General features: G+C 37.0%; 1 protein-coding gene across 1 annotated transcript in view; it reads left to right on the top strand.

The window, feature by feature from the left end:
• Positions 1-18,168, top strand: part of LOC121252524 (chromosome transmission fidelity protein 18 homolog) — a 44,814-nt gene that overhangs the window by 5,009 nt on the left and 21,637 nt on the right. Inside the window, 9 exon segments of the mRNA XM_041152224.1 lie at positions 3,179-3,240; positions 4,437-4,574; positions 4,699-4,974; positions 6,313-6,328; positions 6,331-6,398; positions 7,518-7,619; positions 7,705-7,770; positions 8,603-8,713; positions 8,788-8,849. Coding sequence (XP_041008158.1) covers positions 3,179-3,240; positions 4,437-4,574; positions 4,699-4,974; positions 6,313-6,328; positions 6,331-6,398; positions 7,518-7,619; positions 7,705-7,770; positions 8,603-8,713; positions 8,788-8,849 — 901 coding nt within the window.

The raw sequence follows: 18,168 nt of genomic DNA, 5'->3' as shown, positions 1-18,168 counted from the left end.
ATAGCTGTTGAGGAGGTTCGGGATTTGAATGCAGGATATGGCAGGAGGAAATTATGGGTCTGTCATTGGTGCCTTGTGGGGAGGAATGTCTAGGGTTGGGAGTGCAGTTGGGAACTGTATTTGGGGATAATGTTGTTCCCTTGGTTTCTCTTCTTCCGATAAACAATATAGCGGGTTCACCATCGGATTGAGTTCTGCATAAAGTTAAGGAGATTCAGCATATTGTGGGGCTTTCATATGGAGGATGTGAAGACCAATTTAAAGCACTACTTACTGCGATTGAGGCGGGCCACTCGCTTGAAACCAAATCAAGTTTTAAGAAAAGCAGAGAGTTAAAACGTCTTTCTTGGGCAATCAACTACGACTCTAAGGGAGGTAGCTCAAGTCAAGGGAAGACTAAATGGAGGGCATTATGAAGACGTCCTCGTAGAGGGAGTTTTGATGGAGTATTAGTCTTATGGAAAACAAGGAGTTGGGGTTGTGGATGTGTGTTCTATTCCAATTCGGGTTTGGTGTATTTTGGATAGATTTCTAATTTTCATGGGCTTTTTGGTCATTAGGAGCTCTGTAGTATGAGCTAGGTGTTTTCTTGTATACATCTAGTGTACTTGGTTACTCCTATTAATATATATAATATTTTAACTTATTAAAAAAAAAGCTCTAGCGGTTTGGCCAACAAGCTTCTAACTATTTTTCTTTATTGATAAGCAAATGAGAATTTTATTAATGAAAACGACAATCGTAGCAATCCCATACACAAGTTGTATACAAAAGAGACCTACAACAATTCATGTAAATGAAAATTTTAGCTTTTAACCATCTGAATTGCCTCAAATTCTATTCTTCAAATAACTTCTGTATAGGGAATTTTTCTTTAGTACTTTATGTTTGTGGGCTAAGGCTATTGTAATGAATGGTGAAGAATTTCTGGATTTACTTTAGTCTTTTCTGTCATTTATAGTTAGTGTATGTAGGTATGCCTATTCTTGGTAATAAATCTCTTATGAATTACCCAAAAAAAAAAAAAAAAAAAAACTCTTGTATAGGGTGGATCAATGATTCCAGATTGGCAGGAGAAAAGTCATGAATCATAATTAAGACTTCAAAATAGGCACTGTTGTTAAAGGTAGGTAGTTTTGACCCGAATGGAGGATTTGGCTAAAGGTGGTTCTTCCATACAAGGAATTATGTGGCTAAAAGAAAGTTCTTGGTGGGATTTGTTGTGAGGGATGAAGAGAGTGTTTGCAATCCATATCATCTACCATTTTGATCTGTGTTGCATGAAATTGGCCAGCCCACATTAAAATCTAGTTGTCTTGCATGGGGATTCCTGTTCTATTGTTGTAAGTGGTTCTTCTCCTAGTTCCCAATTACAGCAAACTGGTATCAGAGTATGGTGCTTATTACAACAAAATGGCATTAATTTTTTGATACGAAAAAAAAAAACTTATGTAACTATAGTCAATTTTTAATGTGACTATACGCATTGTTGATGGCTCCTCCAGTAGGTGATAGTTATTCCATGTTACTTCGACCTATATTTATGTAAAAACTCTCATAGTACTGAGATAACATGATTGTGCAGGTTTGTTAACGACTTCCATAGTAGGAGGGGTCTCTTAGGTTAGTTCTTGTAAGGGTTCTAATGGTAAGCATTGCACGTGCAAATTATGTAATCTAAGTTTTTAGGTTAACCGTCTCAACATATTGTGTTGAGTCCTCACAAAGAAACTTATGATAATGTTAACTTCAATTCTTAATAATCTAAATCTAAAGTGTAGTGAAACTTTGGACCACCTTTTACTTCATTGAGAAGTGGCAAGGACTTTATGGGATGAGATTTTTAACAAAATTGGAATTGTATGGGTGATGCCTAGAAGGGTGGTGGATCTCTTTGCTTGTTGGATAACTCCTCAAGGCATCCCCCACATCAAGGCTGTGTGGAACATGATTCCCCTATGTCTCACGTTGTGTATTTGTCTTGAAAGGAACGGCTGGAGTTTTAAAGATCGGAATGATCTTTGGGAGACCTTAGATGTTTCTTTTTCCATTCCTTATACCTTTGGGCCTCGGCTATTGTTTTCAATGGGGCCAATTTTCATGATTTCTTTGTATCCATCTCTAGCTCTTAATTGTATCTTGGTGTTCTGTCTTGTGTACTTGGGCTATGCTTAGTTCTTTCCTTAATAAAACTTTATTTTACCTATAAAAAAATCTAAATCTAAATCTAAAAAATGAGTCCATTGTGTGATAGATTACTATACGATTCTTTGTAGTTTCTGTAGAAGAGCGAGTGACTGCTCATTAATACAATGTGTTTGTTAGTCAGTCGCTCCTATAGTTGAGTGAAGACATTCTCATGTTAGCTCCACCTATTGTTGGGCGAAGGTTTTGGATGGTGAGCATTGCTGATGCAGGTTAAACTTTTGAGTTAACGTAGCGTTTCATTATGTTATATTGAGCCTTCACGTAGAGACCACAAGGTGTTAATTCTCGCCACCCCAAAATTCCAAAACTAACTCTAGCTATGGTCTTCATTCATTTCATCGGACTAAGACATGCTTAGTGGGAAATGTGGCGACATTGAGTTTTTATGTATGGTACGTGGGAATATTAGTTTTAGGGAGCATTTGAGGCCTCGTCCATAAAACCTGCCAAGTGACCGATGGCTTATTGAACAGTAAAGTAAACTATATGGCCACTTGTGGTGTGGGTATTGCACTTTCAATTTCTATCATATAAAGGTGGTGTATTGAGTGATGTATATCATGTGCATTATGCTGTCATATATCTACGATATTTCCCTTTTCACATGCTCTAGTAATGGAAACCTGTATTTCAGGATAAATATGTAGATTTTAAGCATATCCTTACTTATGTGGGCATGTCTAGATTGATACTGCACTTGCTCATGGGGAAGTAAAAGCTTAGAGTTTATCCGCCAGAACCCTATCCATTTTTCTTACTTATCTTTGGCTCACACCTATAAAAAAAAAAGAAAAAAAAAACATATCTTTGGTACACATGATATCATCATGAAACTTGTCACCTTTTATCTGATCAAAAAGAAATTTGTCACCTTTTATAGTATCAGGGTGAATTTGCAGTACCATTAAGTTTTCTTGGATCGATTATGGTTTCATGGCTGTTAATGGTTTGAGGTCTAACCAATTTGCAGGTCTTATTTTGGAACCTGTCGATTTTTTATTGCAAAGAGTTGAGCAAGAGGCTTTTACTAAGGTAAGCATCATAGTCTATAATTTATTTTCAGTTGAGGTGCCAATGCAAGGCCCATGGTTTTGAAAGATTAGAGTCATCTAGGTCTGTGGTGAAATTAAATTCTCAACTATTGATCTAAATCTTCTGTAATTCCTTCCTAATTTAGCATTTAGTGTTTTTACTTATTGAAAAAAAAGCTCGTAGACAAGTAGTTACAAACTCTATAGCATTCCAATGAACTGAGATTTGTAACGAAACTTAGGCCTCGTTCACTTTCATAAAACTTTTCGTTTCATCTCATCTCATCTCATCTAATCTAATCATTACAACTTTTTCAAATTCTGACACAAAATAAAATAGACAATTCAACTTTTTCAAATCCCAAAATAAAAATAATATTAAAAAAATATATTTTAACAATATTTTATTCAATTTTTATCTCAACTAATCTCATCCCATCTCATCTCATCTGCGAAAACAAACGAAGCCTTAATGGTATGCCAGTTCTCTCTCCTTCCCTAGTTTTTTTTTTCCTTAGAAAATGTAAACATGGATGTGTATGAAAGAAGGAATTTGGCTCAGGCGTACTTCAGATTTGTAAAAACTCTAGTTTTGGAACCATATGTAACAAGGCTACCAAGTTTAACAGATTTCCAGATTTACTACAATCTGTGTCATCACTTCACAAAATCATGTTAGAAATGATTCAGCATTGTTCATAGGGGTGACACTTCATCTTATCATCTAACATGAGAGATGTGCCAAGAGCCTGATGGCTTGATGGCATATGACCCGGTTCTCTAAATGAAAACCTTGGGTTTGAAACCCCCACCCCCATTGTATAAAAAAAAAACATGAGAGATGCGTGCAACCTTATTTATGAGGGCCTGGCAGAGCAAGTTCACTACATCCTAGCAGCTTGATTAGCACCGTACTTGTCAATGGGGGTCTATAAAAACCACATGTTTTTGGAGATATAGATCCTTAAGGGCAAAGTTTTGATCGTGTAGTAACAACTTTCAGGGTGGGAAAAGTTATTCTGAAATTCTATCTGATCTGTCCACGTTGCCCTATAAGCTAAAGTGAAGATTAAACTGATAATTCCTTGTGGCATGAGATGTTAAATGAGCTGTTACTATTTTGTATTATGAGATTTTCTATTCATAATACCTTATGCATTAGGAAGTTTCTTGTAACTTCTTGTTGTACCACTGAAGGCTTTGCTAGCAAGTTCTGAAGGCCAGACTGATATAACTCTTCCTGAAAGACCTGTGGTGCATGAACAACTTTGGGTAGATAAATATTCTCCAAGTTCATTTCCTGAGCTTCTCAGTGATGAACAGACAAATCGAGAGGTAAATATATCACATTTAATTTTTCTAAAAGTAAAATCTTCTGGAAAAAGATTTATTTTATAAGTATGATGTTTCCTTTGACTATTATCCCCATTGCTAACTCTTGATAGTTTTCCTACTTCAGGTCCTCTTGTGGCTTAAACAGTGGGATTCTTATGTTTTTGGGTCTGAAATTAGGAGTACATCAGATGAGGTTTTGTCTGCTTTGAGAAGACATTCTTCTATGGCTCAACATCAAAAGCATCTTAATTCAAATTTTCTGAGGAAGAACAGAGGACCCAAATGGCATAATGAAAGATTTAGAAATTCAAACCATTTGGAGAATGAGAATAGCAATTTGCAAGGTCTTCAAGACTCATGGAATAAGAAGTCAAGGCTAACTGGCCCGCCAGAACAGAAGGTAGAAATGAAAAGGGTTTAATTATTTTTTTTACTGGCAGATATATTTCGTTTTCTTTCTCCTTCTCTCTTAAAGAATTCCAGAAAATCCTAAAAATATGCATTTCTTTTAAAGATTTCAATTGGAAAACGGTTAATCTATTGTTGTTCTTAACTTTTTCTGGCCGTTTCTCAAAAAAAAAAAAAAAAAAAAAAAAAAAAAAAAAAAAAAAAAAAACCCAAAAAACCTGTAGAAATTCAAGGGAAAGTTCCCTTAATCCAATGGCCCTAGAAATTGTTTGCACTCAAGATGATTTAAACCTTAGACTTAGAGGTGCATTTGCAGAAAACTCCTTGCCAAGGGCCTGCTCACCCTCGAAATTAGTTGGGACTTTCTTCTCGGACACCCAGTGCCAATTAAATTTTGTTTTTTTTGGCCTTTTCTCACGAAGTATTTTGGGATTGCCTGGTAGACCTGTTCGCATTTCTGTGATTCTGGTGTATGCTCTTTATGAGCAACTACCCAAGGCCAAAATAGATTTACCCATATGTATTTATGAAAAGAAATAAAAAGGGTTTTTACTAACAAATATATGATAGTGGAGAAGCTTAAATGTCTTGTCAATCTGCACTCAAATATATTTGGACAATGTGCTACAATTACTTCCTCTCGACCAATCAATTTTTTCCAGTGAAGATGAAGTATTGAAGTATTCCACATGTAGCCATCTAATAAGAAGTCTTTGGGCCTTGAATGAGTTTGCTCAGTACAAGCCACTGTTTGTTGGTGCATGTGGTTGAAATGTTGAGTTCTGATATGTGTCTGATATATATTTTTTCCCCTTCAATTGAAGAGCTACTAATACTCTTTTGATTCGACGACTTAAATTTACATCTTTTTTCCCATCATACTAATTTTAATGTTAGAAGCTTTGGGATATACATGTGTGATGAAATACCTTGCTAGTATGTAGCAAACTCATTCTAAAGGAAACATTTTTGCTTTTGGATTCTTTGAAATTACTCTGTAGGGTGATATATTTGCCTTTTGGAGTCTTTGAAATTATGTTGTAGAGTATCTCTCTACCCATTAACTTATCATGGATGCTGTTGGGGGTGCTATTAAATCAATTCCTGTTTGGTTTGGTTTTCTTTTGTATCTATCCATGCGGATTGTTAAAAGGTGCTAGTTGATTGGTAACTTTCTTGTCAGTTCTTGTGCTTGCATTTATTGTCATGATTTCTTTCACCCTCATTCATTTGTTCATATGCAGTAGCATAAGAACTTTTTAAATATTCCAAAAGCTGTCAACTTTACGTATTGAAAGCCAAGTAGCATCTGAATATATGACCATTGCAGATTCTTTTACTTTGTGGTCCCCCGGACTTGGAAAGACTACACTTGCACATATAGCTGCTAAGCATTGTGGGTATCATGCGGTGGAGGTTTTGTTCTTACCTTTTACTCTTGCATATGTACATATTTAAGAGTACTTAGGCCAAATCATTCGTTGTCTGAATATGTTGAGACAAGTACCTTCATCTGCTTGCCATAAGTAACATCATCTGCCTTGCTGTGGTGAATTTAACATCTTTTACTTTGTTACATTAATGGTTATTTTGTAATTGTTGTTAAATAAAATATTTAGATTTTATAATTGATAGTTCCTTCTATGCATATAAGATTTCATTGTTTTAAGTGTCTCATATTATGCTCTCAGCATTATTGTGTAAGACGGAATCAAATTGTTAGGTCTACAACTTTGTTGGGAAAATACACTTTCTGCTCTCCAAGTAACTGATGTCTTACACTTCGCATTTCAAGCTACTAAAACTAGCACATTGTGCTCTCCAACTATAAAAAACTGACAACTAGGAGAGTCATTCAATTATGACCTTAAGATGGATGGAAAATAGGTGACAGTAGGTGGTGTGGCACAATTTTGACGGCCGGCTTTTAACAGAGTTATATTGCATCTTTTTGGTAGTTCAGTGGTTTAGGGTGTAAGTTTTTGTATCCTGGGGGTAAAGGGTAAAACACCTGTTTGTTGGATGGTGGGAAGTGTCTTTTCCCCAAACTTTATTTGCCTTATATTTTTTTCATTCAAATTATTATCTTTATATTTTTAATTTCTTTTAGGTTTCAGGGTACAGTTTGTTAGTTTTGATATTCTGGGATGCACAGTGTAAAGCACCTCTTAGTTGGAGGGTGGAAAGTGTATTTTACGTATACTTTATTTGTCTTCTATTTTTCATTCAAACCATTTTTTTAATATTTGTAATTAGAGAAATACTTTAGCCACAAAAGGATTACACAAAAGTAAATCTCAAACTAACATGGCTTGAAGTGGTTCATCATATTGTAAAGTTATTTTTATTGTAAAGTAGATTTAACGGATCACATGAAGCCACGTCAGTTTGTGAGTTTACTTTCGTGGAATCTCTGTATTTGTAGCACTTCTCTTGTAATTAATTAAGGATCTTGTATTTTAGAGGTTCATTTTGCAACCTTTGTAGCTTTCTCCAAGTTTTCTAATGTTATGGTAGAAGTTTTGTGCTATGTAGGTTAATGCTAGTGATGATCGGTCATCATCTACAATGGAAGCTAAAATTCTTGATGTGGTCCAGATGAACTCTGTTATGGCCGACTCAAGGCCGAAGTGTTTGGTTAGTCTTTATTTGGCAATATATCTACATTTTGGTTCTGTTAGTATATGAGTTCTGATGAGATAGTTGTCTGTGTTTTCTGTAGGTGATTGATGAAATAGATGGAGCTCTCAATGATGGCAAGGGTGCTGTGGAAGTTCTTTTAAAGATGGTAATTCATATGGGTTTCTATTGTTAGAGATAATTTCTTTTAAAAAGTGTGTACTAGGAGTCTAGGACCATGCATTCACTTGTTTAGTCATATGTAATTAATCTTAGGCCTCGTTTGTATTCATAACTCATCTCAACTCATCTTAATTCATTTCACTACTATTCAGCAACTTTAACTCACAAATCTCACTATTATTCACAATCCATCTCACTACTATTCATAACCCATCTCAACTCATCTTAACTCATCTTCGAATCCAAACGACACCTTATTCAATTTCTCGTTTTTGAGAAACGTGTTTTTTTTTTTTCTTTATTGCATACTATGGGGATTACTGTTTCTCCATGCTTCATTTACCATTACCAACACAGCTAGGAACATAAATGGTTTTTGTGTTGCTTGACCACCGCTACATTGTATTATACCAAGTCTGCCATGAGTAAATTGTACAAAATTGTTATTCCAAAAAAATATTCTCACGATGTAAATGTTTAAGCTTGGAAATCCCGATAATACCTTATTAGCTTATACTCTTAACTTAGGCTGTCAAGTTTCGGCTGGTGAATCTGTGAATTTAAGAAGTCCCATCCATCAATTTTGATTCAAGTCCCTTTCTAGAATTGCTTTTCTTCTTTTATAGTCATTTCTAGTGTTATGATCTTTGAGATTAGTAAAATCTGGGGTTGAACTGGATCTTTCTCTTGTCTTGTAATTAGTCGTTTCAGTTCTAACGGGCATGGAACCAAAACCCTTACATATTAGGTTACTGGTTCATCTACATGTCTTACTCTATAATTCTGATCTATAATCTAATTAAGTTTTGTTCATGTAGGTGTCTGCTGAAAAGAAGTCTGATATGGGGAAGGAAAATGTTGCTAAAGAAGAACAATTAGGAAAGAAATCCTCAAAGAAGGGACGTAAAACGGCATCACTATCAAGACCTGTGAGTTTGCGGTGGTTATACATCATTTATTAAATTTTTGTTGCAAATATCATTATGATGGGCTGTCTTTGTAGGTAATTTGCATATGTAATGACCTATATGCGCCTGCCTTAAGAACATTGCGTCAGGTAGCAAAGTAAGTTTCTCTTGCTGTCAATGATTTGTGCACAATAAATTTGGTTAAATAAGAAAGCTGTAATACTAAAGTATAATGCTTCCTTTTACTTCCATTTGATTATTATCAAAACAATGGTGCATTTTAAGAGCAAAACTGACTTTCTTTCACTTTTTTTTTTTTTTTTTGGGGGGGGGGGGGGGGTGGGGGGTTAATGAACTGTAAATCTGACATGGGTGCAGATTAATACTTTGTTGTGCATGGACAAATGTTACATAGTTACATCTCAGGATTTTTATAATTGTACAGATAACATCTCATGGATTTTCTCAATTATTAAGCTTATTTAAGTCATCAAATTTAGCAAATAAAAATTAATAAAGATTTTATTTAACAGGAAGTCTAGACTTCAATCCTACCAAGTGTGGAGTATTGTCTCTACCATGTACGATGTATTTAACTGTTATTCAAACCTTCAGCTGTGAATTTGTGGATATAATGCTTATCATATAAACAATAAAAAAGAAAAAGGGTCGGGGTGAGGATAATCACTTTAGTTCTTTCGTGTCCCTTTCTCCTTTGCCTTTTTAATCCTCTTTTTTTTCCTCTATGAACCCTAAAACCAATATTTTTTTTTTTTTTTTGATAAGTAAGAAATTTTATTGATATTGAAATAGTCATAGCCCTAGTACACGAGAAGTATACATGTGATTACACCTAGTTAGGAGCTAGAAACGGATACAATGAAATCATGAAAGTTGAGACCATTAGAATCTATAACAATGGCCCACATAAATAAAGTCTTCTAGAAAAAACTCTTAAACTCTTCCAAGGAGTGCTCTCGATCCTCAAAATTTCGGTCATTCCTTTCCCTCCAAATGCACAAAAGTAGACAAATGAGACACATCTTCCACACAGCTGCAATCTGGAATATTCCCTTGATCCCTCTCCAACTAGCTAGTAGATCGACCTGGTAGGACCCCATGCTTTGTGGCCCATGGCCAAGCCAATAACCATGTCAGCCATGCCCATGGCCCATGCCATGGGCCAGCCTAGCCCACCCATGGGCCCATGCATGCCATGGGTCAACTTGGCCCATGCCAACAATGTTATTTTTTATTATTTATTTTTATTTAATTATTTATTTTTCAAGGGACCTATTGGGGGTTTCCAAGTTGTAATCCTTATAAATAGGACTCTTAAGTTTTGCATTTACATCTTTTGACAAATTTCCTAGTGGGTAGACTATCTTGTTCTTAAGATCACCATTCGGTGCCAAGACACTTGGGCTCTTTGGGGTGCAATACGTGAATCCCTTGAGAGAGGATCATATCTTGCAATTCGTGAATATGTGTGGTTCAATCTATCTTGTTGTTGCAACTTGGTGCGATTCGTGAATCCAAGTTGTTCTCTTTGTTATTTTCAAGTTCATCAATAAAGAGGTTTATTTCATCTATGTGCAATTCGTGAATCATAGTTGAAGTGGTTATCTTTTGTTTACTTTGTTCTTGATTATTTATCATTTGTTCATCGTGTTCTTCATTTGTTTTTGGTGTTCATCCATTCCATTGCTCATTTGGTCCATTCCATATTACATACTCAACCACCATCTTGTTTGTCATCCTTTCTATAAATTGACACATTTTACATAAAGCTTTCCCATCATCCAACTTGTCCTAGCCGAAATACCTAGCCACCATCTCCCATCAAACTCTAGCCATATTCCTCACTTACCATACTCGACCAACCCTAGTGTTGCCCTACTTTCCATAATAATTCACATTCCTATAATTGGTCTTCATCACTCAAATAACCATTGACCTAGCCGTCCACCTCAAGACTCCATAAGGTGATTATTTCCTTGTAGGAGTCTTGCCTCTATCAGCCATTGACCTAGCCATCCATCAAGAGTCCCTCTTGAGTCAACTTCCTTAATTTTAGGAAAGTTGATTCATCCCAATCACACCCCTAAAATCTCTCCATCCTCTTACCATATTCAAATTCAAATTCAAATCCCTTAATTTAAGGAATTGCAAATCCTCTTCAATTCCTTAAATCACTCTTCCTACAATCTCTCTAAGTCAACTATTGACTTGTCATCTTAATTCAAATTCAAACTTCCCTCTTCCCTCAAAGACTCTCACCATCATACAATCTTTCCATATCTATTTTCAAATTGCCCAACCCTAGCCAACTCCCTCCAACTCGCCAACCCTAATTCCACCACACCAATTCGGCAACCCTAGTTGTTCCTTAGCCGCCAAATCCTAGCCTCACTCTTCCATCTCATTCCCAAACCCTAGCATCATCCTAAACTCCAACCCTAAGTTAGCTCATCCAAATCTCGAAATCTACCCTAACCACCTCACAAAACCCTAGCTACACTTCACCATTCCTACCCTAATCACCATCCAAGTGTCCCAAACATCAAGGGCAACCCCCAAGCCATCCCCATTGCATCAAACAACCCTAATCAACTATTAGAACACTCCCACTCCATCAACTTGGCGCCACTCTCCAAGAACAAACCCTAACCTCATCTCTTCCATTCAACCCTAGCCTCCATCATCTTGGCACCTCACTCAAAAACAAGTCTAGCCACCCACATTGATTTGCCTTAGCTTAAACACTTAGCATACCCAAGTGCATCATCTTCATCATTCCATTACTCAAACACCATTCCTTTGGTGAAAGCCAAGCAAGATAGCAAGATCACTTGGTCATCATCTTCACCAAGGCAAGTTAGTGGACTTTAGTGTTAGGGACAAGACCGGGGTCCCTAACACAACCACCCTCCTTGGCGTAACTCATGTTAATCCTATTTTGCTGAAAAAGTAATTCCATGAAGCCCTTGCAAACTCACAATATAGAAGTAAATGATCTACTGTTTTGCTACTATTTATGCACATACAACACCAATCAATAAGGATAAACCCACATTTTCTTAGGTTGCCAATGGTCAGGATCTTCCCTAAGGATGCAGTCTAAACAAAAAATGCTACCTTAAGAGGTGCTTTACTCCAAATGCTCTTCCAAAGAAAGTGATTACTAGCTTGAGTAGTGAGAACCTCATAGAAAGAGCGTACAAAAAATTTTCCTTTACTAGAAGGAGACCAAACAAACTTATCCACTACTGTATCATCAGTTCCAATGGTGTATAACAAGTTAAAGAATTCAGCAAGGACACCAACCTCCTAATCATGTGCCTTCTAAAACCAATATTAGAATCACAATTGGGTAATTATACCTTGGAGAATCTCACGAAAGCCCATGTTTTAGGAATGGTAGTTGGAGTTATTTTTGTTTATAGGTAATCAAGAATTTTATTCATAAGAATAGGTGGCATAGCCCAAGTATACAGGAAGTATATATGAGAAATTACCTAACTAGGGTTTACAACGGAAAGTAGAAAATCATGGGCATTTAGACCATTTAAATCAAGGATCCCCTGCCCATAAGAACAAGGTTTTAAAGAAGAGAACTTTAAGCTCATCCATTGGTCTCTCGCGATCCTCGAAGCTTCTATCATTTTGCTCTTGCCAAATGCACCAACACATACATATATAGGTCATCTTCCATATTGCTAATGATTACCTTGGAGTCATCTCCAGTTTGTTAGAAAATCCACCAACCTATGGGGCATGACCCCCAGAATAGTCCTATTCCCACAAAAAAACCATCTCGCAAAAAAACCATCCCACAAGGTCCTGGCCACCTCACAATGTAGAAGCAGGTGATCCATTGATTTCCAATTCTTCTTACATATGCAGCACCAGTCCAACACCATTACTCTACGTTTCCTCAAATTGTTTGTAGTAAGAATCTTGTCTAGCGAGGATGTCCAAAAAAACAAAAGTTGCTTTTAGAGGGCTTTTGTCTTCCATATATTCCTCCATGGAAAAGGTGTCATATCTTGGCTAGTTAGAACTTGGTAGAATGATCTAACTATGAATCTACCTTTCTTAGAGTTGGTTCAACTGATCTTATCTATGGTGCCCTCAGTCACCCTGGTGGAATATGGTAAGGCAAAGAGCTCGGTGATAACCTCCAACTCCCAATCTTGTGCTACCCTAATGAAGTCTAAATTTCATTGAGGGGAGCCACAAGAGAATAACAAGGGATCAGCTACTGAAGCATCCTTTGCCCAGACAAGGTAAAAAATATTCCAGGGAATGTTTCTTTGAGGCTTTGTTCACCACACAATTTGTCATGCCAAAATTTGACTTGAGACCCATCACTTACTTCAATACGTGCATGACTTAGGAAAGTCTCCCACCCTTTTCTATTGTGCTTCCACAAGCCCACTTCATATGGTCTACGTACCATATTTGAGCACCATTCTCTCCAAGACTCCCCAAACATCGAATTTATAACTGACTTCCATAGGGCCCCCTTTCTTGTTGGTACTGCCACAACCATTTCCTGAATCTATAATTGACTTCCATATATTCCAGTAGCTGGGGTCATGCCAATGTCTTCTAGTGATTTGTTAACAGTTTCTTTACTTCTTTTGATATGAGATGTTTGAAGCTTCATGGAACATTTTGATTTGGTTTGAATGGTATTGGGCTTATTTTTTTTTTTTTTGAATGAGGTTGGGTGTTGAATAGTTGAGTTTGTGTTGTAGTCTTCTGGAAACTGGTCATGCTTTTCATGACAATCCATAGAATGGGCTTCTTTGTTGAATGTTGTGTTGATTTACATTGGCATATGGTGCAATATGAATTAATTTCTTGTCATCCCGGTTTAAATTTGATCAATTTTTGTGTCTTTCTTGATATGTGCACATAACACCATGATTGCTTGAAATGAAGGCTGCATTATTTTGAAATGTTTAATGGGGAGCCATTTTCTTATTAAACCACTTCATCTATTCCTTGTTTTAAATGCGTCTCGGAAAATTCTTGGTTTAGTGGCCAAAGGGTGAGCATAAGATGAGTTGTTAGACTCAAACATCCTGAAATTGATTTGGAACTAGAAGTTCCCTGAATTACCTAATATACATTTTTGGTGGATGAGGATGTGTATCCAGGGTTTACTACTTAGGGTTGGGTTCAAAGGGCCTTGCTTTGGAAGGTTTCGTGTTATAGAAAAAAAGTGAGTTTGTTGCCAGAGTAGTTGTTTTCTTGAGTATCCAAGCTATTTATGTCAAAATGCTAGGGAAACTTGAAAATACCAAGAAGGTTTTCTGGAAAAGCCACCTTTCATTCCATGTAATCCCAAACTATACAAGGAAGTAGATAATATGCTATATGGAGTCTAACTGATCCTTAATATTCAGCCTCTATACATGGTAATGTAATCTGTACAACTAATATTAACAGTCCTAAATTGTATAAATTCCTAAATTGTGTACGTTAACATCCTCTCTCAAATTGATTCTGGTAAGTTAACCAGCAACAATTTGCCAACAAGAAATTGATGCCGCAGTCGAGTCATTGCTTTGGTGAAGACATTGGACACTTGGAGATCCGAAGAATGTAAGGAAGAGATATCACTTTACTTTCCAAGATATTTCGGATAGAATGACAATCAACCTCAATGTGCTTGGTGCGTTCATGGAAAACGGGATTGGTGGCAATCTGAATGGCACTAGTGTTGTCAGTATGAAGAGGGGTAGAATTAGTCTGAGGAAACCTAAGCTCCTCCTGAAGACCACGTAACCATACAATTTCAGAACAAGCAGTAGACATGGCACGATACTCAGCCTTAGTAGATGATTTAAAAACACGATCTTGTTTGTTAAATCTTCAAGAAATTAGGGCATCACCTAAAAACATACACCGGCCTGTAGTAGTTCGACGCGTATCCGGACACTCAGCCATATCAGCATCACTATAGGCAACAAGTTGAAGATATGCGTCTGTAGGAAAGAATAATCCACCAGTAGGCGACACTCAAAGATAGCGGATAATGCGGTGAACTGCAGCAAGATGAAGATGCCGAGGAGAAGACATAAACTGGCTGACTTGATGAACGGCATATGAGATGTCTGGTCGAGTAGTGGTCAAGTAGATAAGACTCCCAACCAAGCGTCGATAGAGAGTAGGATCATCCAGAAGATCTCCTTCAACTTTCCTGTATTTAACATTTACCTCCATAGGTGTATCAACAGAAGAAGTGTCCTCCAAATCAGCCAAGGTGATAAGATCTTGAATATACTTATGCTAGTTTAAGAAAATACCATTGGCCTGATGATGAACCTCCAGTCCCAAGAAGTATGTGAGCTGGCCAAGATCTTGCATATGGAAAGTTGCATGTAACATCTTCTAAAGGTTAGTAATCAAACCACAATCAGTGCCAATAATGATAATATCATCCACATAAACAAAGAGAAGAACTATACCCGCATTAGACGTGGAAAAAAAGAGAGGAATTATATTGACTTTGTGTAAGGTTGAAGGTAAGAAGTGTATTATGAAACTTCTTAAACCAGGCCCGGGGAGCTTGCTTGAGCCTGTAGAGAGAACCCCTCAACTTATAAACATCATGAGGAGTAGTCATACCAGAGCTTCATGTAGATCTCTTCTTGGAGATCACCATCCATCTGATGTAGTTGCCATGACTGTGAAGCGGCAATTTCTAAGATGGTTCGAACTGTGGTCATTTTGGCAACATGAGCAAATGTCTCCTCATAGTCAATCCCATATTCCTGTTGTTATCCAGAGCTACAAGGTGAGCTTTGTATCGGTCCAAAGACCCATTAGAACGAAGCTTTACAGAGAAAATCCATTTACTCTCAATGGGTTTGATTGTAGGAGGACAAGAAATAATATCCCAAGTATGATTCTCCTCAAGTGTTTGAAGTTCTGCTTGCATTGCAGTTTGCCAACACTTATGTTCCATAGCCTGTTTATAGGAAGAAGGAATGGAAATAGAGGATAAAGTAGTTACGAGAGAGACATGGGATGAGTAATCATACTGATCAGGGGGTTGAGAAGAACGGGTAGATCGGTGAAGTGTGGTGGAAATAGGAGAAGGATCAAGCACCGAGCTAAGATTTGGAGGGGGCACAGATGAAGTGGAACTAGACTCATGACGACGACGTCGTTCATACATAAAATCAGGTTTAAATCTTTCCACAATCATTGGAGAATCAGAGAAGCTAGGCATAAGTGATAAAGATGAAGATGACAACTCAACATGAGATGGAAAGAAATATTGATTTTCAAAGAAAACCACATTCCTAGAAACCTATATAAGTCGAGCATGGAGATCATAACAAACATAACCCTTTTGAGGTATAGCATAACCAAGTAAATCACACTTAATAGATTGAGCAGTAAATTTATGTCGTTCATGAGCAGGAAGATGCACAAAACAAACACAACCAAATGTCTGAAGATCAGAATATGAAGGAGAATGACCAAACAACTTAAAGAAAGGAGAAACATGATGTAATGTAGGAGAAGGTAAGCGATTGATCAAATGAACCGAAGTAGAAAGCGCTTCACACCAAAAATGAGGAGGAACTAATGATTCAAGTAAAAGGGTTCTTACCACATCAAGAAGGTGATGATTTTTCCTCTTAGCAACGCCGTTTTGTTGCGGTGTCGAAGGACAAGAGCATTAAGAGATGATCCCTTTGCTTTGAAGAAAGTCCTGAAACTCATTAGACATGTATTCTCCCTCAGAATCAGAGCACAAGACCTTGATGCTAGTAGAGAATTGAGTCACAAGAAGTGCCAGAAAGCACTTAAATGCTGAAAACACTTCGGCCTTAGCCCGTAGGAAGTATACCCAGGTAAAGTGACTAAAGTCATCAATGAAAGTAACAAAATACTTATAATGCGCATGAGAAACAACATGTGCGATGTCCCAAACATCACTATGAATAATATCAAAACATTGTGAAGCACGAGAGGCATGATGAGGAAAAGGTAGAATTTTACTTTTGCCAAGTTTGCATGATGTACAATTAAAAGAAAGATCAAGAGAAGAACAAGCTTTATTTCCCAATAAATCGGAATTAAACACAGTATAAAGTACATCAGAGTTTGGGTGGCCTAGACGTCTATGCCACATCTTATTTCCAAAACTAACAACATGACATGCATACGAAAGTAAAGGAAAACTAGGGATAATGATAGAAGGAGAAACGTGGAGATGAAAGAGTTGTCTCATTTTAGGCCCCTTCGCGATCATCTTCCCTGACTTTGATCCTGCACAACACAACCAGAACGAGAGAAATGCACATTAGAATTGTTATCAATTAATTGACCAACAGAAATAAGATTTGTGGAGAGGTCAGGAGACACAAAAACTCAGTTAAGGAAGAAGAAAGATCACTAACAGCACTGATAGGTAGAGAATTGCCATTAAAAGTGTTAATTTTCAGATTTCCATTATAATTTCTGACATTGGAAAGAGAAACAACAGTATTGGTCATATCGTTAGAGGCTCCGGAGTCAAAATACCATGGCTTAGAAGAAACCTTATGATTACTTGAGAGCCCAAAAGTAGAAAAAATAGAAATGTTCGTCTGTTGTACCATTTCAGGAGTGAGTGTGTTCGGGTTTGCTAAGGCTGTAGTATCAAAGGAAAACTAGGGTTTTCTTTAAGATAAGGCAACTAGGCAGCCAATCTCCTATTTTACTGGGTTGTGGCTAGGGTTACCTGGCAAATAATCTCCTATTTTACTGGAATATAGCAGAACTGAATTTCAAATAGATTAAGATTTATTTACTAATCTTATCTTGTATTTAAATTAAACTTGTACATATTTAGATAGGATAAAGTCAGGTTAGTTTAGATAAGATAAAGATGTAGCTTGTTGAGATTCAAATTGAATTCTCAATCTTATCTTTGTAATTATTTCTGGAACTATTTTTTATATAATGAGAAGGAAGGACCTCAAAGAGGGACTCGACCAAAATCTGACATAGTATCAGAGCTACTCTGATTTCCTATTCTTTGCACTTCCTCGGCCAATCCTAAAATCTTTAGGGTTGCTGTTTTCTGTTTTTTCTAGAGGCTGCTTCTAGTTTCTTTATTTTCCTGGGGTCGTCTATTTCACGGCAGCAGCTCTCTTTTCTTGCTCTTGGTCTGTTTTCATGGCATCTGAAAAATCTGATTCATTGTGCATTCGGTTCAATGGAAAAAATTATTCTGCTTGGGCATTTAATTTTCAGCTTCTTGTCAAGGGTAAAGAACTCTAGGGTCATGTTGATGGGACTATTCCAGCCCCTAACAGTGCAAAGGAATTGTCTACATGGGAGAGTAAGGATGCCAAGATCATGTCTTGGATCCTAGGTTCTATTGAGCCTCACATCATCCCCAATCTACGACCCTACAAAACCTCCAAAGCTATGTGGGAGTATTTGAAGAGAATCTACACTCA

This window comes from Juglans microcarpa x Juglans regia, chromosome 1D (assembly GCF_004785595.1).
Source record: "Juglans microcarpa x Juglans regia isolate MS1-56 chromosome 1D, Jm3101_v1.0, whole genome shotgun sequence".
In the NCBI taxonomy this organism is placed as follows: domain Eukaryota; kingdom Viridiplantae; phylum Streptophyta; class Magnoliopsida; order Fagales; family Juglandaceae; genus Juglans; species Juglans microcarpa x Juglans regia.
Note: the sequence above shows the minus strand (reverse complement) of the source record. Positions and strands in the feature narration are given on the sequence as shown.